The sequence below is a fragment of the Tachyglossus aculeatus genome, chromosome 2, assembly GCF_015852505.1.
Source record: "Tachyglossus aculeatus isolate mTacAcu1 chromosome 2, mTacAcu1.pri, whole genome shotgun sequence".
Lineage (NCBI taxonomy): Eukaryota > Metazoa > Chordata > Mammalia > Monotremata > Tachyglossidae > Tachyglossus > Tachyglossus aculeatus.
The window spans coordinates 98,894,152-98,919,818 of NC_052067.1; the positions used below are offsets into that span (position 1 = coordinate 98,894,152).

The window sequence follows — 25,667 nt, forward strand, 5'->3', positions numbered from 1 at the left end:
GCTCACAGTCTTAATCCCCATTTTACAGATGAGGGAACTGAGGCACAGGGAACTGAAGCGACTTGCCCAAAGTCACCCAGCTGACAAGTGGCGGAGCTGGGATTTGAACCCCTGACCTCTGACTCCAAAGCCCGGGCTCTTTCCACTGAGCCACGCTGACTCATCTGCTGAGTGGCACAAAAAGCCCGCCGTGCCTCGTCCGCTTTACTGAGCGGCCGACAGGCTGAGGGACCTTCTCCCAGAGGAGCTAGATGAGCTAGCCAGATCATTCATTCGTTCATCCAATCGTATTTATTGAGCGCTTACTGTGTGCAGAGCACTGTACTAAGCTCTTGGGAAGTACAAGACGGCAACATGGAGAGACGGTCCCTACCCCACAATGGGCTCACAGTCTACAAGATCAGGCCCTCTCCCACTCCCCTCCGTCTCTCCCCCCTCCACTGGGAAGCAGCATGACCCCAGTGGGGAAGAGCACGGGCTGGGAGTCAGAGGACTTGGAGAAACATCATCATCATCATCATCATCAATCGTATTTATTGAGTGCTTACTATGTGCAGAGCACTGTACTAAGCGCTTGGGAAGTACAAATTGGCAACATATAGAGACAGTCCCTACCCAACAGTGGGCTCACAGTCTAAAAGGGGGAGACAGAGAACACAACAAAACATACTAACAAAATAAAATAAATAGAATAGATATGTACAAATAAAATAAATAAATAAATAGAGTAAAAAATATGTACAAACATATATACATATATACAGGTGCTGTGGGGAAGGGAAGGAGGTAAGATGGGGGGATGGAGCGGGGGACGAGGGGGAGAGGAAGGAAGGGGAAGGGGCAGGAAGGGAAGGAAGGAAACAGCATAGCTTAGTGGATAGAGCACAGGTCTGAGCGTCAGAAGGGCCTGGTTCTCATCCCGGCCCTGTCACTTGTCTGCTGTGTGATCTCGGCCACGTCATTTTACTTCTCTGGGCCTCAGTTACCCCATCTGTAAAATGGGGATTAAGGCTGTGAGCCCCATGTGGGACAAGGACAGCGTCCAACCTGATTAGCTTGTATCTAACTCAGCGCTTAGAACATTGCTTGACTCACAGTAAGTGCTTAACAAATACCATCATCAACATTATTATTATTGGGTTTTAATCCTGGCTCCACCATTGCCTGCCGGGTGACCTTGAGAAGTCACTTCACTTCCTGGCGCCCCAGTTTCCTCATCTCGTCTCTTTTCCCCTTAGACTGTGTGCCCCAGGTGGGACGGGGCTGTTCCCAATCTGTTTTCATTGTCTCAATCCCGGTTCTTAATACAGGCCTTGGCACATAGGAAACAAATATTTAAATCCCACAGTTATTATCACCCTCTAGCTTGCACTTTTTGTACCACCCAAGCCCAGCTTCTACGGCTGTACCTCACTCCCGTATCTCCAACCCACTGTTCAAATCCCATGGCTTCCACTACACCTCTTTGAGGACGATTCCCCAGTCTGTCTCTCCAACCCTGATTTCTTTCCTTCTCTGCAGTCTCACACTTCCTACCGCCTTCAGACTGCTCGTCTGAAGTCCATCCTTCTTGGATGGACTACTTCTCCACCCTACTTGGATGCCCTGCTGATACTTCAAACTTGACATGTTCATAATAGAATTCCTCATCTTCCCTCCCAAACCCTCGCCTACCCAGCTTTCCCATTACTGTAGATAACGCCATCCACTGACTCACAAGCTCACAATTTTGCCCTTATCCTCAACTCATCTAATAATAATAATGATGATGATGGCATTCATTAAGCGCTTACTATGTGCAAAGCACTGTTCTAAGCGCTGGGGAGGTTACAAGGTGATCGGGTTGTCCCACGGAGGGCTCACAATCTTAATCCCCATTTTACAGATGAGGTAACTAAGGCTTGGAGAAGTTATGTGACTTGCCCAAAGTCACACAGCTGACAATTGGCGGAGCCGGGATTTGAGCCCGTGAACTCTGACTCCAAAGCCCGGGCTCTTTCCACTGAGCCACGCTGCTTCTCCATCTCCCACTGTTGGGTAGGGACTGTCTCTATGTGTCGCCAACTTGTACTTCCCAAGCGCTTAGTACAGTGCTCTGCACACAGTAAGCGCTCAATAAATACGATTAATTGATTTATCTCTCATCTCATCTCTCTCATTCAATCTGTCACTAAATTCTATCTTCACAACATCTCTAGAATTCACCTCTCCTCTCCATCTGAACTGCTACTTCACTTATCCTATCCCACCTCACCAGTCTCCTAACTTAACGCCCTGCCTCCCGTCTCTGCTCACTTCAGTCCACACTTCACTGAGCTGCGAGGGTCATTTTTCGAAAAAAAAGTTCTGCGCACGTGTCCCCACTCCTCAAAAGCCTCCAAAGGTTGACCATCCATCTCCGCAAACGAAAAGTCCTTAGCATTGGCTTTATGACACTCAATCAGCTCTCCCTGCAATCTACCCTCCCTGATCTTCCACTGCCACCCAGCCCACACAGTTCACTCCTCTACCGCCAACCTACTCGCTGTGCCTTGATGATGATGATGGTATTTGTTGAGCGCTTACTATGTGCAAAGCTCTGTTCTAAGCCCTGGGGAGGTTACAAGGTGATCAGGTTGTCCCACGGGGGGCTCACAGTTTTAATCCCCATTTTACAGATGAGGTGACTGAGGCCCAGAGGAGTGAAGTGACTTGCCCAAAGTCACACAGCTGACAGTTGGCAGAGCCGGGATTTGAACCCATGACCTCTGACTCCAAAGCCCGGGCTCTTTCCACTGAGCCACACTCATCGGTCTTACCACTGACCCCTGGCTCATGTCCTCCTACTGCCCTGGAATTCCCTGCTCCGCCATAACCACCAGACCACCTCTCTCCCCATCTTCAAACCTCTGATGAACCTCTTTTCCTAAACCAATTCAACCCTCCCCTCTGCATCGCCTATGCACGTGGGTCTGTACTCTTTAAGCCCTTTGGGCAAGTCACTTAACTTCTCTGTGCCTCAGTTACCTCATCTGAAAAATGGGGATTAAAAACAGTGAGCTCCCTGTGGGACAACCTGATCATCCTGTAACCTCCCCAGCGCTTAGAACAGTGCTTTGCACATAGTAAGCATTTAACAAATACCATCCACATGTTTTGTTTTGTTGTCCGTCTCCCCTTTCTAGACTGTGAGCCCGTTGTTGGGTAGGGACCGTCTCTATATGTTGCCAACTTGTACTTCCCAAGTGCTTAGTCCAGTGCTCTGCACATAGTAAGCGTTCAATAAATACAACTGAATGAATGAATGACCGTCTCTCTATGTTGCCAACTTGTACTTCCCAAGTGCTTAGTCCAGTGCTCTGCACACAGTAAGCGCTCAGTAAATACGATTGAATGAATGAATGACCGTCTCCATATGTTGCCAACTTGTACTTTCCAAGTGCTTAGTCCAGTGCTCTGCACACAGTAAGCGCTCAGTAAATACGATTGAATGAATGAATGACCATCTCTATATGTTGCCAACTTGTACTTCCCAAGTGCTTAGTACAGTGCTTTGCACATAGTAAGCGTTCAATACAACTGAATGAATGAATGACCATCTCTATATGTTGCCAACTTGTACTACCCAAGTGCTTAGTCCAGTGCTCTGCACACAGTAAGCGCTCAGTAAATACGATTGGATGAATGAATGACCGTCTCTCTATGTTGCCAACTTGTACTTCCCAAGTGCTTAGTCCAGTGCTCTGCACACAGTAAGCGCTCAGTAAATACGATTGAATGAATGAATGAATGACCGTCTCTCTATGTTGCCAACTTGTACTTCCCAAGTGCTTAGTCCAGTGCTCTGCACACAGTAAGCGCTCAGTAAATACGAATGAATGAATGAATGAATGAATGAATTGCACATGTCTTCGGGGTATTTACCAGTGGGCACTCTGACACTGTGCATGGCGCTGACGTGAAATGAACTCATGTCCCCAGGTTGAGGTCAAAACCCCATCATTCCGGGGAAAGGCAGTCCGGGCTCAGCTACAAAGCTCCTTCCTTCCCTGAAGCCCCGTGCCAGTTGCGGTCATCATCATCATCATCAATCATCAATCGTATTTATTGAGCGCTATGTGCAGAGCACTGTACTAAGCGCTTGGGAAGTACAAATTGGCAACACATAGAGATAGTCGCACAACCGGGCGAAACCCGAGTGGCAGGAGGGGATGGGAACTGGTTCTACCCGTCCGAGCTGGAGATTCTTCTTGCTCTAGGGCGTTTCCTGAGCGGATGAGAGCCTGTGTGCATGAAGGAGAGTGAGTGAGTGAGTGTTCGTGTGTGTAACATGTGTCTGGGGGGTGGGGGGAGAGACAGCGGGCAGCAGGAGTGCTGGACGGGTCCCACCCCTGACCACAGTGGTGGGCAGGGGGCATTTTGCCCCAGGTGTGCCCCCAGCCCAGCCTGCTACACCTGGCTACTTGTACTTCCCAGAGCTCGGAACAGTGCTTTGCAATCAATCAATCGCATTTATTGAGCGCTTACTGTGTGCAGAGCACCGTACTAAGCGCTTGGGAAGGACAAGTCGGCAACATATAGAGACGGTCCCTACCCAACAGTGGGCTCACAGGCTAGAAGGGGGAGACAGAGAACAAAACAAAACATACTAACAAAATAAAATAAATAGAATAGATATGTACAAGTAAAATAAAAAAAATAGAGTAATAAATACGTACAAACATATATACATAAATACAGGTGCTGTGGGGAAGGGAAGGAGGTAAGGCGGGGAGGTGGAGAGGCATAGTAAGCGCTTAACAAATACCGTCATTATCATTCCCAAGCGCTTTAGTACAGTGCTCTGCACACAGTAAGCGCTCAATAAATACGATTGAATGAATGAATGCTCCCCAGAGACTGCCCGTTTTCCTTCTGGCACAGCTTCCTGCCCGACACTGCCTGCACCGACCAGTCTGTGCGCAGAGGACCGTACTAAGTCCTTGGGAGAGCACAGTACAACAGAGTTGATGGACACATTCCCTGCCCACAACGTCTTTACAGTCTAGAGGGGAAGACAGACATTAATAGAAATACATAAATTATGGATATGTACATTAACTTTTAGACTGTTAGCCCACCTTTTAGACTGTTAGCCCGCTCTTTTAGACTATTAGCCCACTGTTGGGTAGGGACCGTCTCTATATGTTGTCAACTTGTACTTCCCAAGCGCTTAGTACAGTGCTCTGCACACAGTAAGCACTCAAATACGATTGATGATGATGATGATGACTACCATGGATATGCACCTTGACTACTTCACTAGCCTCCTAGCTGACCTCCCTGCCTCCTTTCTCTCCCCGCTTCAGTCCATACTTTGCTGCCTGGATTCATTCATTCATTAGTATTTATTGAGCACTTACTGTGTGCAGAGCACTGTACTAAGCGCTTGGGAAGTACAAGCCGGCAACATATAGAGATGGTCCCTACCCAACAGCGGGCTCACAGTCTAGAAGGGGGAGACAGACAACAAAACAAAACATATGAACAAAATAAACAGAACAGTAAACATGGACAAGTAAAATAAATAGAGCAATGAAGACGTACAAACATATATCAAGTGCTCTGCACACAGTAAGCGCTCAATAAATATGATTGATGATGATGATGATGATCAATCGTATTTATTGAGCGCTTACTGTGTGCAGAGCACTGTACTAAGCGCTTAAATATATATATATATACACTTAAATATATATATATATGTACTTATATATACATATATCCAGGTGCTGTGGGGAGGGGAAGGAGGTGGGATGGGGAGGGGGAGGAGGGTCATTTTCTACAAAATCATTTCAGTCCCAGCCTCCTCCGAATCAAGCAGAAACTCCTTACCATTGCCTTTAAAACACTCATCACTTACCTTACCTCTCTGATTTCCTACTACGGCCCAGCCCGCACGCTCTGCTCCTCCCAGCTAGCTCTCTCCCTCCCTTCAAAGCCCTACCGAGAGCTCACCTCCTCCAAGAGGCCTTCCCAGACTGAGCCCCCTTTTTCCCTCCTCCTCCCCATCCCCCCCGCCCTACCTCCTTCCCCTCCCCACAGCACCCGGATATATGTTTGTACAGATTTATTACTCTATTTATTTTACTTGTACAGATTTACTATTTATTTTGTTAATGATGTGCCCATAGCTTTAATGCTATTTGTTCGGACGACTTTGACACCTGTCTACGTGTTTTATTTTGTCGTCTGTCTCCCCCTTCTAGACTGTGGGCCCGTTGTTGGGTAGGGACCGTCTTTATATGTTGCCAACGTGTACTTCCCAAGCGCTTAGTCCAGTGCTCTGCACACAGTAAGCGCTCAATAAATACGATTGAAAGAAAGAATGACTGAATGAATAATGCCAACGCACTCACTGTACCTCCATCTCATCTATCTCACCGCCGACGTCTTGCCCACGTCCCGCCTCTGGCCTGGAATTTCCTTCCTCTTCATATCTGGCGGACGATCACTCTCCCCACTTTCAAATTCTTATTAAAAGCACACCTCCTCCAAGAGGCCTTCCCCGACTAAGCCCTCATCTCTTCTCCCGCTCCCTTCTGCGTCGCCCTGGCGCCTGGATTGGCACCCTTTATTCACCCCGCCCTCAGCTCCACGGCGCTTATAGTCTTCTAGACTGTGAGCCCACTGTTGGGTAGGGACCGTCTCTATGTGTTGCCAACTTGGACTTCCCAAGCGCTTAGTACAGTGCTCTGCACACAGTAAGCGCTCAATAAATATGATTGATTGATTGATTATAGAGAAGCAGTGTGGCTCAGTGGAAAGAGCAAGGGCTTTGGAGTCAGAGGTCATGGGTCATGCCACTTGTCAGCTGTGTGACTTTGGGCAAGTCACTTCACTTCCTTGTGCCTCGGTTCCCTCATCTGTAAAATGGGGATGAAGACTGTGAGCTCCATGTGGGACAACCTGATCACCTTGTATCCCCCCAGTGCTTAGAACAGTGCTTTGCACATAGTAAGCGCTTAACAAATACCATTATTATTATTATTCATATATTCATAATTTACAGATTTATATTAATGTCTATCTCCCCCTCTAGACTGTAAGCTCCTTGTGGGCAGGGAACGTGTCTGTCAATCAATCAATCGTATTTATTGAGCACTTACTGTGTGCAGAGCACTGTACTAAGCGCTTGGGAAGTACATAGAGGCAGTCCCTACCCAACAGCGGGCTCACAGTCTAGAAGGGGGGGACAGAGAACAAAACCAAACATATTCTCCCAAGCACTTAGGAGGTCATGGGTTCGTATCCCGGCTCCACTAACTGTCAGCTGTGTGACCTTGGGCAAGTCACCTAACTTCTCCGTGCCTCAGTTACCTCATCTGTAAAATGGGGATTGACTGGGAGCCCCACGGGGGACAACCTGATCACCTTGTTACCTCCCCAGCGCTTAGAACAGTGCTTTGCACATAGTAAGCGCTTAATTACTGCCATCATTAAAATGTGTGCAATAAATTGATCGTACCTAAGTTTTGTGATGTGGGGTGAATAAAGGGTGCAAATCCAAGTGTGAGAGCGACGCAGTGAGCCCACTGTTGGGGAAGGACTGTCTCTATATGTTGCCAACTTGTACTTCCCAAGCGCTTAGTACAGTGCTCTGCACACAGTAAGCGCTCAATCAATACGATTGATTGACTGATTGATTGAGAAGGGGAACATGGCCGCTCCTCGGCCAGCCCTGAGCAGCTGGTTCAGGCAAAATTGCTATCTATGGATCTGTCCCCAAACAGGCGGGGCTGGGGGAGGATGGGGAGCTGTGGGTCTTGTCCCTCCCCTACCGTGGGGGCCGGAGTAGGTGAGCCCCCCCTATTCGCTTCAGATTCCTCCCTCCAGATCCCCAGCGCAAATGTTTTAGCCGGGTAATAATAATAATAATAATAATAATAATGATGGCATTTGTTAAGCGCTTACTATGTGCAAAGCACTGTTCTAAGCGCTGGGGTGGGGGGATACAATGTGATCAAGTTGTCCCAAGTGGGGCTCACAGTCTTAATCCCCATTTTTACGGATGAGGGAACTGAGGCTCAGAGAAGTTAAGTGACTTGCCCAAGGTCACACAGCAGACTTGCGGTGGAGCCGGGATTCGAACCCATGACCTCTGACTCCAAAGCCCAGGCTCTTTCCACTGAGTCACGCTGCTTCATAGAGATAGGGCATAGCCAGGTGGCCCAGACAACCAACTGAATGCCAGCAGCTCCTGGGGCGGCGAGACACGAGGGCACCGCTCATCCGTCTGGGTCCCTCGTATCAATCAATCAATCAATCGTATTTATTGAGCGCTTACTGTGTGCAGAGCACTGTACTAAGCGCTTGGGAAGTACAAGTCGGCAACACATAGAGACGGTCCCTACCCAACAGTGGGCTCACAGTCTAGAATATATAATTCTCTTTTAATAATAAAGGTATTTGTTAAGCGCTTACTATGTGCCAAGCGCTGTTCTAAGCGCTGGGGGGGATACAAGGTAATCAGGTTTTCCCATGTGGGGCTCACAGTCTTTAGTCCCTATTTTGCTGATGAGGTCACTGAGGCACAGAGAAGTTAAGTGACTCGCCCGAAGTCACACAGCTGACGCACCTGATAGATCGTCACACCAGGCAGGGCAGCTTCTAAACTTCTTAGAGAGGTTTCTGAAAGGAGGCAGCGTGGCTCAGTGGAAAGGGCCCGGGCTTGGGAGTCAGAGTCATGGGTTCAAATCCCGACTCCGCCAATTGTCAGCTGTGTGACTTTGGGCAAGTCACTTCACTTTTTAGACTGTGAGCCCACCGTTGGGTAGGGACTGGATTAGAACCCATGACCTGAGAGTCCCCAGCCCAGGCTCTTGCCACTAGACCACGGTGCCACTGTTGGGTAGGGACCGTCTCTATATGTTGCCAACTTGTACTTCCCAAGCGCTTAGTACAGTGCTCTGCACACAGTAAGCGCTCAATAAATACGATTGACTGATTGATTGATTGTATGTTGCCAACTTATACTTCCCAAGCGCTTAGTACAGTGCTCTGCACACAGTAAGCACTCAATAAATACGACTGATTGATTCTCTGTGCCTCAGTTACCTCATCTGGAAAATAGGGATTAAGATTGTGAGCCCCCCGTGGGACAACCTGATCACCTTTCATTCATTCATTCAATCGCATTTATTGAGTCCTTGCTGTGTGCAGAGCACTGTAGTAAGCGCTTGGGAAGTACAAGTTGGCAACATATAGAGACGGTCCCTACCCAACAGTGGGCTCCCAGTCTATTGTATCCTCCCCAGCGCTTAGAACAGTGCTTTGCACATAGTAAGCGCTTAACAGATACCAAAATAATAATAGTAATTATTATTATTATTATTATATATTATTATATAATATATAATGTAATATTATAATATAAAATATACTATTATATGATTTATTATATATTATTATATAATGATAATAATAATAATTTTGGTATTTAAGTGCTTACTATGTGCCAAGCAATATTATTATTATTATTACACCTGGGTGACACCAGCATCGGCAACCAGAGCCCTGGACTGGATTCCCCCCACACGCAGGGAGCCAAACTGGGTGCCCACTGTGTGCAAAACACCGAACCGGGCAGCCACCACACACAGATATCTGAAGTAGCGTGGTCTAGTGGATAGAGAGCGGGCCTGGGAGTTGGAAGGACCTGGGTTCTAATCCCGCCTCCGCCACTTGTCTGCTGTGTGACCTCGGGCAGGTCGCTTCACTTCTCTGGTCCTCGGTTCCCTCGACTGTAAAATGGGGACTAAGACTGTGAGCCCCCCGTGGGACAGGGGAACGTGTCCAACCTGATTAGGTTGTAACGGTACTTAGACTAGCGCTCGACACCCATTAGGCGCTTAACAAATACCATCGTTATCACCACACACAGAGTACTGAACTAGGCGCCCACCACACACAGAGAACCAAACTGGGTGAGTAGTTTAGCGAAGCAGCGTGGCTCAGTGGAAAGAGAGCGGGCTTGGGAGTCAGAGGTCATGGGTTCTAATCCCGGCTCTGCCACATGTCGGCTGTGTGACTTGGGGCAGGTCGCTTCACTTCTCGGTGCCTCAGTTACCTCATCTGGAAAATGGGGATTAAAGACTGTGAGCCTCACGTGGGACAACCTGATCACCTTGTATCTCCCCCAGCACTTAGAACAGGGCTTGGCACATAGTAAGCACTTAAATACCAAAATTATTATTATTATTATCATTATATAATAATATAATAATAATATATAATAAATTATACAACAATATAATTCACATTATAATATTATATTATATATTATATATAATAATATATATTATTATATATAATATTATAATAATGATAATTATTATTATTGCATAGAGGATAGAGCATGGGCCTGGGAATCAGAAGGTCATGGGTTCACTCATTCATTCATTCTTTCAATCGTATTTATTGAGCACTTACTGTGTGCGGAGCACTGTACTAAGCGCTTGGAAAGTACAATTCAGCAACAGAGACAATCCTTGCCCACAACGGGCTCACAGTCTAGAGGCCGGCTCTACCACTTGTCTGCTGTGTGACCTTGGGCAAGTCACTTCACTTCTCTGGGCCTCAGTTCCCTCATCTGTAAAATGGGGATCGAGACTAAGAGCCCCACTTGGGACAGGGACTGTGTCCAACCTGCCTTGCTTGTATCCACCCCAGTGCTTAATACAGTGCCTGGCACATAGTAAGCACCTCCTCCCCCTCCCCATCCCCCCCGCCTTCCCTCCTTCCCCTCCCCACAGCACCTGTATATATGTTTGTACGTATTTATTACTCTATTTTATTTGTACATATTTATTCTATTTATTTTATTTTGTTAATATGTTTTGTTTCGTTCTCTGTCTCCCCCTTCTAGACTGTGAGCCCAATGTTGGGTAGGGACCGTCTCTATATCATCATCATCAATCGTCTTTATTGAGCGCTTACTGTGTGCAGAGCACTGTACTAAGTGCTTGGGAAGTACAAGTTGGCAACATATAGAGACAGTCATCATCATCATCAATCGTATTTATTGAGCGCTTACTGTGTGCAGAGCACTGTACTAAGCGCTTGGGAAGTACAAGTTGGCAACATATAGAGACAGTCCCTACCCCACAGTGGGCTCACAGTCTAGAAGGGGGAGACAGACAACAAAACCAAACATACTAACAAAATAAAATAAATAGAATAGATATGTACAAGTAAAATAAATAAATAGAGTAATAAATATGTACAAACACATAAACATATATACAGGTGCTGTGGGGAAGGGAAGGAGGTAAGATGGGAGGGATGGAGAGGGGGATGAGGGGGAGAGGAAGGAAGGGGCTCACGTTGCCAACTTGTACTTCCCAAGTGCTTAGTCCAGTGCTCTGCGCACAGTAAGCGCTCAATAGACACGATTGAATGAATGAATGAAAATATCACAATTACTGTTATGTAGAGAACTGAACTGGGCACCCACCGCATGTAGAGAAAAAAATTGGGTGCCCACTCTGCACTGGATGCCCGACACCCACAGAGAACCAAACTGGGCGCCCAATACAAGCACAGCAAAATACTGAGCGCCCACTACATACAGAGTTCTAGACGGGCACTTGGGGAACATTCAGGACAGGTCATCATCATCATCAATCGTATTTATTGAGCGTTTACTATGTGCAGAGCACTGTCAGGAGAGGGAGTCACCACCGTGCCTGTCCCGGAAGACTTCGTAGCTACCGCCTGTCATGGGGAGAAGGACCAAATCAGCCTGAACTTTTCATTCATTCCTTCAGTCGTATTTACTGAACGCTTACTGTGTGCACAGCACTGTACTGAGCACTTGGGAAGTACAAATTGGCAACATAGAGAGATGGTCCCTACCCAACAGCGGGCTCACAGTCTAGAAGGGGGAGACGGACGACAAAACAAAACATGTGGACGGACGTCAAGTCGTCAGAATAAGTAGAAATAGAGCTAGACGCACGTCATTAACAAAATAAATTGTAAATATGTACAAGTAAAATAGAGTAATAAATCTGTACAAGCGTATATACAGGTGCTGTGGGGAGGGGAAGGAGGCAGGGCGGGGGAGAGGAAGGAGGAGGCTCAGTCCGGGAAGGCCTCCTGGAGGAGGTGAGCTCTCAGCAGGGCCTTGAAGGGAGGAAGAGAGCTAGCTTGGCGGATGGGCAGAGGGAGGGCATTCCAGGCCAGGGGGAGGACGTGGGCCGGGGGTCGACGGCGGGACGGGCGAGAACGAGGCACAGTGACCTTGCCTCTACTGCCCATTTGTTTTACCATTTTAATAATAATAATAATAATAATAAAAATGGTGGTATTTGTTAAGCGGTTACCAGGCACTGGGGTAGACACAAGCAAATCAGGTTGGACACAGTCCCCATCCCACTCGGAGCTCACAGTCTTCATCCCCATTTTATTCATTCATTCAATCAACCATATTTACTGAGTACTTGCTGTCTGCAAAGCACTGTAGTGTTAATTAATATTAATTATGGTATTAAGCGCTTACTCTGTGCCAAGCACTGTTCTAAGCGCTGGGGCGGATACAAGGTGATCAGGTTGTCCGACGTGAGGCTCACGGTCTTAAATCCCCATTTTACAGATGAGGGAACGGAGGCACGGAGACGTGGAGCGACCTGCCCACGGTCACCCGGCAGACAAGTGGCGGAGTCGGGATTAGAACCCAAGTCCTCTGACTCCCAAGCCCGGGCTCTTTCCACTAGGCCATGCCGTCTCTCTACTGGGAGAGAATGTCTCTCTAATGAGAGAAGCAGCGTGGCTCAGTGGTAAGAGCAGGGGCTTTGCAGTCAGAGGCCACGGGTTCAAAGCCCGGCTCTGCCAGTTGTCAGCTGTGTGACTTTGGGCAAGTCACTTCACTTCTCTGGGCCTCAGTTACCGCATCTGTAAAATGGGGATTAAGACTGTGAGCCCACCGGGGGACAACCTGATCACCCCAGCGCTTAGATTTATTTTACTTGTACATATCTATTCTATTTATTTTATTTTGCTAGTATGTTTGGCTTTGTTCTCTGTCTCCCCCTTTTAGACTGTGAGCCCACTGTTGGGTGGGGGCTGTCTCTATATGCTGCCAACTTGTACTTCCCGAGCGCTTAGTACAGTGCTCTGCGCACAGTAAGCGCTCAATAAATACGATTGATGATGATGATGATGCTTGGCACATAGTAAGCGCTTAATAAATGCCATCATTATTATTAGTAGTAGTAGTAGTTGTAGTAGAACAAAAGAGACATTCCCTGCCCACAACAAGCTCACTGCTGTAGTAACTGAGGCCCAGGGAAGTGAAGGGACTTGCCTAAAGATGCAAAGCGCTTAGTACAGTGCTCTGCACACAGTAAGCGCTCAATAAATACAACCGAATAAATTGAAAGAAGAGCAGACAATGATAATAATGATGGTATTTGTTAAACGCTTACTACGTGCCAGGTACTGAACTAAGCGCTGGGGTGGATACAAGTAAAAATCAGGTTGAACACAGTACCTGTCCCCCATGGGGCTCGCAGGCGGAGCTGGGATTAGAACTCAGGCCCTTCTGAACCCCAGGCCTGTGCTCTAACCACCAGCCCACATTGCTTCTCTTTTCGTAACCGAAGCGAGAGGAGGGGCAGATTCCCGCTCCAACACCGATCATCATAATAATAGCAATACAGTAAGCGCTCAATAAATACGGTTGAATAATAATAATAGTCATAGTGGTATTTGTTAAGTGCTTACTATGGGCCAGGCACTATACTAAGCGCTGGGGTAGATGCAAGCAGCGAGAAGCAGCGTGGCTCGGTGGAAAGAGCCCGGGCTTTGGAGTCGGCGGTCATGGGTTCAAATCCCGGCTCCGCCAACTGTCTGCTGTGCGACTTTGGGCAAGTCACTTCACTTCTCCGTGCCTCAGTTCCCTCATCTCTCAAATGGGGATGAAGACTGTGAGCCCCCCGTGGGACAACCTGATCACCCTGTATCCTCCCCAGCGCTTAGAACGGTGCTTTGCACAGAGTAAGCGCTTAATAAATGCCATCATAAGCAAATTGGGTTGGACACAGTCCCTGTCCCACTTACTATGTGCCAAGCACTGTTCTAAATAATGATATTGGTATTTGTTAAGCGCTTACTATGTGCCAAGCACTGTTCTAAATAATGATATTGGTATTTGTTAAGCGCTTACTAGGTGCCAAGCACTGTTCTAAATAATGCTATTGGTATTAAGCACTTACTAGGTGCCAAGCACTGTTCTAATTAAGAATATTGGTATTTAAGCGCTTACTATGTGCCAAGCACTGTTCTAAGCACTGGGGTAGATACAAGGTTATCGGGTTGTCCCACGTGGGGCTCACAGTCTCAAACCCCATATCAATCGATCAATCACTCGTATTTATTGAGCGCTTACTGTGTGCAGACCACTGTACTAAGCCCTCAATCAATCAAACGTATTTATTGAGCGCTTACTGTGTGCAGAGCGCTGTACTAAGCGCTTGGGAAGTGAGAAGCAACGTGGCTTAGCGGAAAGAGCCCGGGCTTGGGAGTCAGAGGTCGTGGGTTCTAATCCTGACTCCTCCACTTGCCAGCTGTGTGACTTTAGGCAACTCACTTAACTTCTCTGGGCCTCGGTTACCTCATCTGTAAAATGGGGATCAAGACTGTGAGCCCCAAGTGGGACAACCCGATAACCTTGTATCTACCCCAGCGCTTAGAACAGTGCTTGGCACATAGTCAGCGCTTAACAAATACTAATATTCTTAATTAGAACAGCACTTGGCACCTAGTAAGCGCTGAACAAATACCAATATTATTAATTAGAACAGTGCTTGGCACCTAGTAAGCGCTTAACAAATACCAATATCATTATGTAGAACAGTGCTTGGCACATAGTAAGCGCTTAACAAATACCAATATTCTTAATTAGAACAGTGCTTGGCACCTAGTAAGTGCTTAACAAATACCAATATCATTATGTAGAACAGTGCTTGGCACATAGTAAGCGCTTAACAAATACCAATATCATTATGTAGAACAGTGCTTGGCACATAGAAAGCGCTTAACAAATACCAATATCATTATGTAGAACAGTGCTTGGCACATAGTCAGCGCTTAACAAATACCAATATTCTTAATTAGAACAGCGCTTGGCACCTAGTAAGCACTTAACAAATACGAATATTATTCATTAGAACAGTGCTTGGCACCTAGTAAGTGCTTAACAAATACCAATATCATTAATTAGAACAGTGCTTGGCACGTAGTAAGCGCTTAACAAATACCAATATTATTAATTAGAACAGTGCTTGGCACCTAGTAAGCGCTTAACAAATACCAATATCATTATGTAGAACAGTGCTTGGCACATAGTAAGCGCTTAACAAATACCAATATTCTTAATTAGAACAGTGCTTGGCACCTAGTAAGCGCTTAACAAATACCAATATTCTTAATTAGAACAGTGCTTGGCACCTAGTAAGCGCTTAACAAACACCAATAGCATTATTTAGAACAGTGCTTGGCACATAGTAAGTGCCTAACAAATACCATTATTATTATTATTTGGCAGATGGGGGAACTGAAGCCCAGAGAAGTGAAGCGGCTTGCCCAAAGTCGCACAGCTGACAAGTGGCGGCGGCGGAATTAGAACCCATAACCCTCTGACTCCCAGGACTGTGCTCTACCCACTCCGCCACGCTTTTGAGAATCCTGTGGTGACACAGGCCGGACGGCCCCATCTAAGCACCAACCGCACGGCAACACGGGTCATTATCCCGGCCACAGGCTACTTTCTGGCCGATTCCGGTCACTCTTTAGTAGCCACGGAGCTGTGTGGGCCGGTGTAGTTTTCCAGCCGAAATCAGGGCAGCTCCTCAACTGCAGTCCGGGAAAGGGGGTCAGGGAGGAGTGAGTCGGGAGACCCATCAATCAATCCTATTTATTGAGCGCTTACTGTGTGCAGAGCACTGGACTAAGCGCTTGGGAAGTACAAGTTGGCAACGTAGGGAGACGGTCCCTACCCAACAGCGGGCTCACAGTCTAGGAGGGGGAGACAGAGGACAAAACAAAACATATTAACAAAATAAAATAAATAGAATAGACATTCTATTTATTTACAGATGAGGGAACTGAGGCCCAAGTGAAGTGACTTGCCCAAAGTCACACGGCTTGGCACACAGTAAGCGCTCAATAAATCATAATAATAATGATCGTATTTGACTGAGCCCCCTCCTTCCTCTCCCCTTCGTCCCCATCTCCATCCCCCGTCTTACCTCCTTCCCTTCCCCACAGCACCTGTATATATGTATATGTTTGTAAATATTTATTACTCTATTTATTTATTTTACTAGTACATATCTATTCTATTTATTTTATTTTGTTAATATGTTTGGTTTTGTTCTCTGTCTCCCCCTTTTAGACTGTGAGCCCACTGCTGGGTAGGGACTGTCTCTATATGTTACCAACTTGTACTTCCCAAGCACTTAGTACAGTGCTCTGCACACAGTAAGCGCTCAATAAATACGATTGATGATGATGATGATATGTTTGTACATATTTATTACTCTATTTATTTTACTTGTACATATCAATTCTATTTATTTTATTTAGTTAATATGTTTGGTTTTGTTCTCTGTCTCCCCCTTGTAGACTGTGAGCCCACTGTTGGGTAGGGACCATCTCTATATGTTGCCAACTTGTACTTCCCAAGCGCTTAGTACAGTGCTCTGCACACAGCAAGCGCTCAATAAATACGATTGATGATGATGATGATATGTTTGTACGTATTTATTACTCTATTTATTTTACTTGTACATATCTATTCTATTTATTTTATTTAGTTAATATGTTTGGTTTTGTTCTCTGTCTTCCCCTTGTAGACTGTGATTGATTGATGATGATGATATGTTTGTGCATATTTATTACTCTATTTATTTTACTTGTACATATCTATTCTATTTATTTTATTTAGTTAATATGTTCTGTTTTGTTCTCTGTCTCCCCCTTGTAGACTGTTGGGACTGGTGAGCCCACTGTTGGGTAGGGACTGTCTCTATATGTTGCCAACTTGGACTTCCCAAGCGCTTAGTCCAGTGCTCTGCACACAGTAAGCGCTCAATAAATACAATTGATTGATTGATACAAGGTGATCAGGTTGTCCTGCGTGGGGCTCACAGTCTTCAACCCCATTTTACAGATGAGGGAACTGAGGCCCAGAGGAGTGACTTCCCAAGGTCTCACGGCCGATAAAATAAACAGAATAGATATGGACAAGTAACCAAGCAGTGAGCGTGGAATGATCGCCCAAACAGTGGGCAAAGATCACTGATTGATCATCCCACCGGTGAACGCGGATCACCCAAGCAGTGAGCACAGGCTGATCGCCCAAAGGGTGAGCACGGTTCACCCGGGCAAGTGAGCACGGATTGATCACCCAAATTGTGAGCACAAATCACCCGGGGAAGTGAGCACAGGTTGATCCCCCGGTGAACACACAACACTCAAGCAGTGAGCATGAAGCAGCGTGGCTCGGTGGAAAAAAGCCGGGCTTTGAAGTCGGGGGCCGTGGGTTCAAATCCTGACTCCGACAATTGTCAGCCGAGTGACTTTGGGCAAGTCACTTCGCTTCTCTGGGCCTCAGTTCCCTCATCTGTAAAATGGGGATTAAGACTGTGAGCCCCCCGTGGGACAACCTGATCACCTTGTAACCTCCCCAGCGCTTAGAAGAGTGCTTTGCACATAGTAAGAGCTTAATAAATGCCATTTTAAAAAAGCCCTCACTTCCTCTTTCCAGCGTTTAGAACAGTGCTTCGAATATAACAAGCACTTAACCAACGCCATCATTAATATTATTATCATCCAAACGGTGAGCACAGTTCACCCGGGCAGTGAGCCCAAGTTGATCACCTAAACAGTGAGCACCTGCTGATCATCTACACAGTGAGCACAACTTACCGGGGCAGTGAGCACAGACTGATCGCCCAAACAGTGAGCAGAGTTCACCACACAGACTGACCACTTAAATAGTGAGCACAGAGGACCAGGGGGGTGGGCACAGATTTATCACCTAAACAGTGAGCACAGACTCATCATCCAAACAGTGAGTACAGACTGATCACCCAAACAGCACTGGACTAAGCGCTTGGGAAGCACAAGTTGGCAACATACAGAGACGGTCCCTACCCAACAGCAGGCTCACGGACTAGAAGTGGGAGACAGACAACAAAACATATCAACAAAATAAAATAAATGGAATAAATATGTACAAGTAAAATAGAGCAATAAATATGTACACTTCATTCCTTCAGTCGTATTTATTGAACGCTTACTGTGTGCAGAACACTGGACTAAGCACTTGGGAAGTACAAGATGGCAACAAACAGAGACGGTCCCTATTCATTCATTCATTCAATCGTATTTATGGAGCCCTTACTGTGTGCAGAGCACTGTACTGTTTGGGAAGTACAAGTTGGCAACATACAGAGACGGTCCCTACCCAACAGTGGGCTCACAGTCTAGAAGGGGGAGGCAGACAACAAAACCAAACATACTAACAAAATAGAATAAATAGAATAGATATGTACAAGTAAAGTAAATAGAGTAATAAATATGTACAAACATATATACATACATACAGGTGCTGTGGGGAAGGGAAGGAGGTAAGATGGGGGGGGATGGAGAGGGGGACGAGGGGGAGAGGAAGGAAGGGGCTCAGTCTGGGAAGGCCTCCTGGAGGAGGTGAGCTCTCAGTAGGGCCTTGAAGGGAGGAAGAGAGCTAGCTTGGCGGATGGGCAGAGGGAGGGAGGGCATTCCAGGCCCGGGGGAGGACGTGGGCCGGGGGTCGACGGCGGGACAGGCGAGAACGAGGTGCGGTGAGGAGGTTAGCGGCAGAGGAGCGGAGGGTGAGGGCTGGGCTGGACAAGGAGAGAAGGGAGGTGAGGTAGGAGGGGGCCAGGGGATGGACAGCCTTGAAGCTGAGGGTGAGGAGTTTCCGCCTGATGCGCAGATTGATATGCACAAGTAAAATAGTGTAATAAATACATACAAACATATATATAGAAGAGAAGCAGCGTGGCTCATTGGAAAGAGCCCGGGCTTTGGAGTCAGAGGTCATGGGTTCAAATCCCGGCTCTGCCACATGTCTGCTGTGTGACCTTGGGCAAGTCACTTAACTTCTCTGAGCCTCAGTTCCCTCATCTGTAAAATGGGGATTAAGACTGTGAACCCCACATGGGACAACTTGATCACCTTGTATCCCCCCGAGCGCTTAGAACAGTGCTCTGCACATAGTAAGCGCTTAACAAATGCTATTATTATTATTATATACAGTTGCTGTGGGGAGGGGAAGGAGGTAAGGCAGGGGGAATGGGGAGGGGGAGTAAATATTTATTACTCCATTTATTTATTCATTTTACTTGTACATATTTATTCTATTTATTTTATTTTGGTAATGTGTGTTGTTTTGTTGTCTGTCTCCTCCTTCTAGACTGCGAGCCGGCTGTTGGGGAGGGACCACTTAGGCCAGTGCTCTGCACACAGTAAGCGCTCCATAAATACGATTGAATGGATGAATGAATGACCGCCTCTATATGTTGCCCACTTGTACAAGTGCTTAGTCCAGTGCTCTGCACACAGTAAGTGCTCAATAAATACGACTGAATGAATGAATGAATGAATGAATGACAGCAGGCCAGAGCCAGTTCCTGGAGCAGCCCTGGGCCGGACCAGGCGAGGACCCTGAGGCCCAGCACCGATGATGGGGAGGATCCCGAGCTGCTCTTTATGGACCTGGGGTAGGAGCAGGCTGCCCCGGCGGCCTGACCGTCCCCTCCTTGCCCCCACCGTGGCAGCTCATCCCATCATCAGCCAGCGCTTCCCCCATCACCTCCGAGAGCTCGTCGGGGCCGGGTTGGCCCTTCCTGCTCCTCCGGCCAGCCCCTCAGGGTCAATCAATCAATCAATCAAATCGTATTTATTGAGCGCTTACTGTGTGCAGAGCACTGGACTAAGCGCTTGGGAAGTCCAAGTTGGCAACGTAGAGAGACGGTCCCTACCCAACAGCGGGCTCACGGTCTGGGGGGGGGGAGACAGAGAACAAAACCAAACATATGACAAAATAAAATAAGTAGAAATGGAGAGAGAGAAACAGAGAGGGGGCAGAGAAACAGAGAGACAGAGAAAGAGAGGAAGAAATAGAGAAATGGAGAGAGAGAGAGAGAGAGAAAGAAACAGAGGGGGGCAGAGAAAGAGAGGAAGAAATAGAGAAATGGAGAGAGAGAGAGAGAGAGAAACAGAGAGGGGGCAGAGAAACAGACAGAGAAAGAGAGGAAGAAACAGAGAAATGGAGAGAGAGAGAAACAGAGAGGGGGCAGAGAAACAGAGAAAGAGAGGAAGAAATAGAGAAATGGAGAGGGGGGGCAAAGAAAGAGAGGAAGAAATAGAGGAATGGAGAGAGAGAGAGAGAAACAGAGGGGGCAGAGAAAGACAAAGAGAGGAAATAGTGAAAGAGAGAGAGAGAGAGAGAGAGAGAGAAACTGAGAAGGGGCAGAGAAAGAGGAAGAAATAGAGAAATGGAGAGAGAGAGAGAGAGAGAGAGAGAAGGAGGGGGCAGAGAAACAGAGAGACAGAGAAAGAGAGGAAGAAATAGAGAAATGGAGAGAGAGAGAGAAACAGAGAGGGGGCAGAGAAAGAGGAAGAAATAGAGAGAGAGAGAGAGAGAGAAAGAGAGAGAGAGAGAGAGAGAAACAGAGGGGGCAGAGAAACAGAGAAAGAGAGGAAATAGTGAAAGAGAGAGAGAAACAGAGAGGGGGCAGAGAAAGAGGAAGAAATAGAGAAATGGAGAGAGAGAGAGAGAGAGAAACAGAGGGGGGCAGAGAAACAGAGAGACAGAGAAAGAGAGGAAGAAATAGAGAAATGGAGAGAGAGAGAGAGAAAGAGGGGGCAGAGAAACAGAGACAGAGAAAGAGAGGAAGAAATAGAGAAATGGAGAGAGAGAGAGAGAGAGAGAGAGAGAGAGAGAGAGAGAGAGAGAGAGAGAGAGAAACAGAGGGGGCAGAGAAACAGACAGACAGAGAAAGAGGAAATAGTGAAAGAGAGAGAGAGAGAGAAACAGAGAGGGGGCAGAGAAAGAGGAAGAAATAGAGAAATGGAGGGGGGGCAGAGAAACAGAGAGAGAGAGAAAGAGAGGAAGAAATAATAAAGAAATGGAGAGAGAGAGAGGAGAGAGAGAGAAACAGAGGGGGCAGAGAAACAAAGAGAGGAAACAGTGAGAGAGAGACAAAGAGAGAGAGAGAGAGAGAGAGAGAGAGAGAGAGAGAGAGAGAAACTGAGAGGGGGCAGAGAAAGAGGAAGAAATAGAGAAATGGGGAGAGAGAGAGAGAGAGAGAGAGAGAAACAGAGGGGGGCAGAGAAAGAGACAGGTGGCTGTTCCCTCCTCCTCCTGGGCCCCTTCCCCTCAGCACTGTCGGGAATGGGTGATGGGATCGGAGCCGTAGGCGAGGGGGCTCTGCCCCTAGATCCCCAGCCATCCCTTCTAGACTGTGAGCCCACTGTTGGGTAGGGACCGTCTCTCTATGTTGCCAACTTGTCCTTCCCAAGCGCTTAGTCCAGTGCTCTGCACACAGGAAGCGCTCAATAAAGACGATTGGTTGACCGTCTCTATATGTTGCCAATTTGGGCTTCCCAAGCGCTTAGTCCAGTGCTCTGCACACAGTAAGCGCTCAATAAATACGATTGAATGAATGGCCGCCTCTCTATGTTGCCAACTTGTGCTTCCCAAGCGCTTAGTCCAGTGCTCTGCACACAGTAAGCACGATTGAATGAATGAACGAATGACCGTCTCTATCTGTTGCCAACTTGTACTTCCCAAGCGCTTAGTTCAGTGCTCTGCACACAGTAAGCGCTCAGTAAATACGAATGAATGAATGAATGACCGTCTCTATCTGTTGCCAACTTGTGCTTCTCAAGCGCTTATTAGTCCGGTGCTCTGCACACAGTAAGCGCTCAATAAATACGATTGAATGAATGGCCGCCTCTCTATGTTGCCAACTTGTGCTTCCCAAGCGCTTAGTCCAGTGCTCTGCACACAGTAAGCACGATTGAATGAATGAACGAATGACCGTCTCTATCTGTTGCCAACTTGTACTTCCCAAGCGCTTAGTTCAGTGCTCTGCACACAGTAAGCGCTCAGTAAATACGAATGAATGAATGAATGACCGTCTCTATCTGTTGCCAACTTGTGCTTCTCAAGCGCTTATTAGTCCGGTGCTCTGCACACAGTAAGCGCTCAATAAATACGATTGAATGAATGAATGACGGTCTCTATCTGTTAACTTGTACTTCCCAAGCGCTTAGTCCAGGGCTCTGCACACAATAAGCGCTCAATAAATACGACTGAATGAATGACCATCTCTCTATGCTGCCAACCTATCCTTCCTAAGCGCTTAGTCCAGTGCTCTGCACACAATAAGCGCTCAATAAATACGATTGAATGAATGAATGACCGTCTCTCTATGTTGCGAACTTGTACTCCCCAAGCACTTAGTCCAGTGCTCTGCACACAGTAAGCGCTCAATAAATACGATTGAATGAACGAATGACCGTCTCTCTATGTTGCCAACTTGTACTCCCCAAGGGCTTAGTCCAGTGCTCTGCACACAGTAAGCGCTCAATAAATACGATTGAATGAATGAATGACCGTCTCCATGTTGCCAACTTGTGCTTCCCAAGCGCTCAGTGCAGTGCTCTGCACACAATAAGCGCTCAATAAATACGATTGAATGAATGACCGTCTATGTTGCCAACTTGTACTCCCCAAGCGCTTAGCCCAGTGCTCTGCACACAATAAGCGCTCAATAAATACGACTGAATGAATGACGTCTCTCTATGTTGCCAACTTGTGCTTCCCAAGCGCTTAGTGCAGTGCTCTGCGCACAATAAGCGCTCAATAAATACGACTGAATGAGTGACCGTCTCTCTATGTCTCCAACTTGTCCTTCCCAAGCGCTTAGCCCAGTGCTCTGCACACAGTAAGCGCTCACTAAATACGATTGAATGAATGACCGTCTCTCTATGTTGCCAACTTGTACTTCGCAAGCGCTTAGTCCAGTGCTCTGCACACAGTAAGCACTCAATAAATACGATTGAATGAATGAATGACCGTCTCTATGTTGCCAACTTGTGCTTCCAAAGCGCTTAGTGCAGTGCTCTGCACACAGTAAGCGCTCCATAAATACGATTGAATGAATGACCGTCTCTCTGTGCTGCCAACTTATCCTTCCTAAGCGCTTAGTCCAGTGCTCTGCACACAATACGCGCTCAATAAATACGATTGAATGAATGAATGACCGTCTCTCTATGTTGCCAACTTGTACTCCCCAAGCGCTTAGTCCAGTGCTCTGCACACAGTAAGCGCTCAATAAATACGATTGAATGAATGAATGACCGTCTCTCTATGTTGCCAACTTGTACTCCCCAAGGGCTTAGTCCAGTGCTCTGCACACAGTAAGCGCTCAATAAATACGATTGAATGAATGAATGACCGTCTCTATGTTGCCAACTTGTGCTTCCCAAGCGCTCAGTGCAGTGCTCTGCACACAATAAGCGCTCAATAAATACGATTGAATGAATGACCGTCTATGTTGCCAACTTGTACTCCCCAAGCGCTTAGCCCAGTGCTCTGCACACAATAAGCGCTCAATAAATACGACTGAATGAATGACGTCTCTCTATGTTGCCAACTTGTGCTTCCCAAGCGCTTAGTGCAGTGCTCTGCGCACAATAAGCGCTCAATAAATACGACTGAATGAGTGACCGTCTCTCCATGTCTCCAACTTGTCCTTCCCAAGAGCTTAGCCCAGTGCTCTGCACACCGTAAGCGCTCATGAAACAGTGCTCAGCGCTTAGAACAGTGCTTTGCACACAGTAAGCGCTTAATAAATGCCATCATTATCATTATGATTAAATACGATTGAATGAATGAATGAATGAATGCATGCACCTGAGCCCGCAGTTGGGGAGGGACCGTCTCCGTCTGTTGCCGACTTGTCCTTCCCAAGCGCTCAGTCCAGTGCTCTGCACGCAGTAGGCGCTCAATCGATACGATGGAATGAATGAATGAATGAATGAATGAATGAATGGCCGGGCTCTTGCCAACCCTCTCCCTCCCCCGTCAATCAATCATTCATTCAATGGCATTTATTGAGCGCTCACTGTGTGCAGAGCACTGTGCTAAGCGCTTGGGAAGGACAAGTTGGCAACACAGAGAGACGGTCCCTCCCCCCCGTCCGTCCGCCCCGTCTCACCGAGGTCCTCCGCCCGCGGGCAGAGCGGGGCCGCCAGCACGAGGAGCAGCAGCAGCCGGAGCAGGGTCCCCGTCCCCGTCCCCGCAGCTCCCATGGCTCCCGTGGCTCCCCGCCGACGCCGGAGCCGCGCTCCGCGCCCCGGCCAGGGCACCCACCGGGGGGCGGGGACGGACGGGGCGACGGGCCAATCGGGGCGCGGGGACGGACGCGGGGCGGGGGGACGGGGCCAATCAGGGCGCGGGGACGGACGGGGGGCGGGGCCTGACCGGGGCGGGGCGGGGCGGGGGGAGGGGCCGGGGACGGCGAGGGGCCAATCAGGGCGCGGGGAAGGGCGGGGGCGGGGACGGACGGGGGGACGGCACCAATCAGGGGGCGGGGACGGACGGCGGGCGGGGCCGAACAGGGGGCGGGGCCTAACAGGGCGAGGGGCCAATCGGGGCGCGGGGACGGACGCGGGGCGGGGGGACGGGGCCAATGAGGGCGCGGGGCCGGACGGGGGCGGGGCCGGAGAGGGGGCGGGGCGGGGAAGGGGGAGGAGCCGGGCACGGCGAGGGGCCAATCAGGGCGCGGGGACGGACGCGGGGCGGGGACGGACGGGGGGCGGGGCCGGACAGGGGGCGGGGCCGAACAGGGCGAGGGGCCAATCAGGGCGCGGGGACGGACGGGGGCGGGGACGGACCGGGGGACGGGGTCAATCAGGGCGCGGGGACGGGCGGGGGCGGGGCCCGACGGGGGCGGGGCGGGGCGGGGGGAGGAGCCGGACACGGCGAGGGGCCAATCAGGGCGCGGGGGCGGACGCGGGGCGGGGACGGACGGGGGGGACGGGGCCAATCAGAGACCGGGGCTGGACGGGGGGCGGGGCCGAACAGGGCGAGGGGCCAATCAGGGCGCGGGGACGGACGGGGGCGGGGCCGGACAGGGGGCGGGGCGGGGCGGGGGGAGGGGCCGGGCACGGCGAGGGGCCAATCCGGGCGCGGGGACGGACGCGGGGCGGGGGGGGGACGGGACCAACCAGGAAGCGGGACCGGGTGGGGGGCGGGACCGGACAGGGGGCGGGGCCAGTCAGGGCGGGGGCCGGGAGGGGGCGGGGCCAATCAGGACGAGAGGCCAAGCAGGGCGCGGGGACGGACGCGGGGCGGGGACGGACAGGAGGGACGGGGCCAATCAGGGCGCGGGGACGGACGGGGGAATGGGGCCGATCAGAAGGAGGGGCTGGGCAGGGGGGCGGGGCCGGACAGGGCGAGGGGCCAGTCAGGGCGCGTGACAGGGCAGGGGGCGTGGCCGGGGAGGGCGAGGGGCCAATCCGGGAGCGGGGGCGGTCGGGGGGCGTGGTCAGTCAGGGGGCGTGGCCGGATTGGGGAGCGACCAATC

At 48.9% G+C, this 25,667-nt stretch overlaps 1 protein-coding gene across 1 annotated transcript in view; it reads right to left on the minus strand.

The window, feature by feature from the left end:
• DCBLD1 (discoidin, CUB and LCCL domain containing 1) overlaps positions 1–25,667 on the minus strand; it is a 61,268-nt gene that overhangs the window by 21,379 nt on the left and 14,222 nt on the right. Inside the window, 1 exon segment of the mRNA XM_038762663.1 lies at positions 24,297–24,557. Coding sequence (XP_038618591.1) covers positions 24,297–24,557 — 261 coding nt within the window.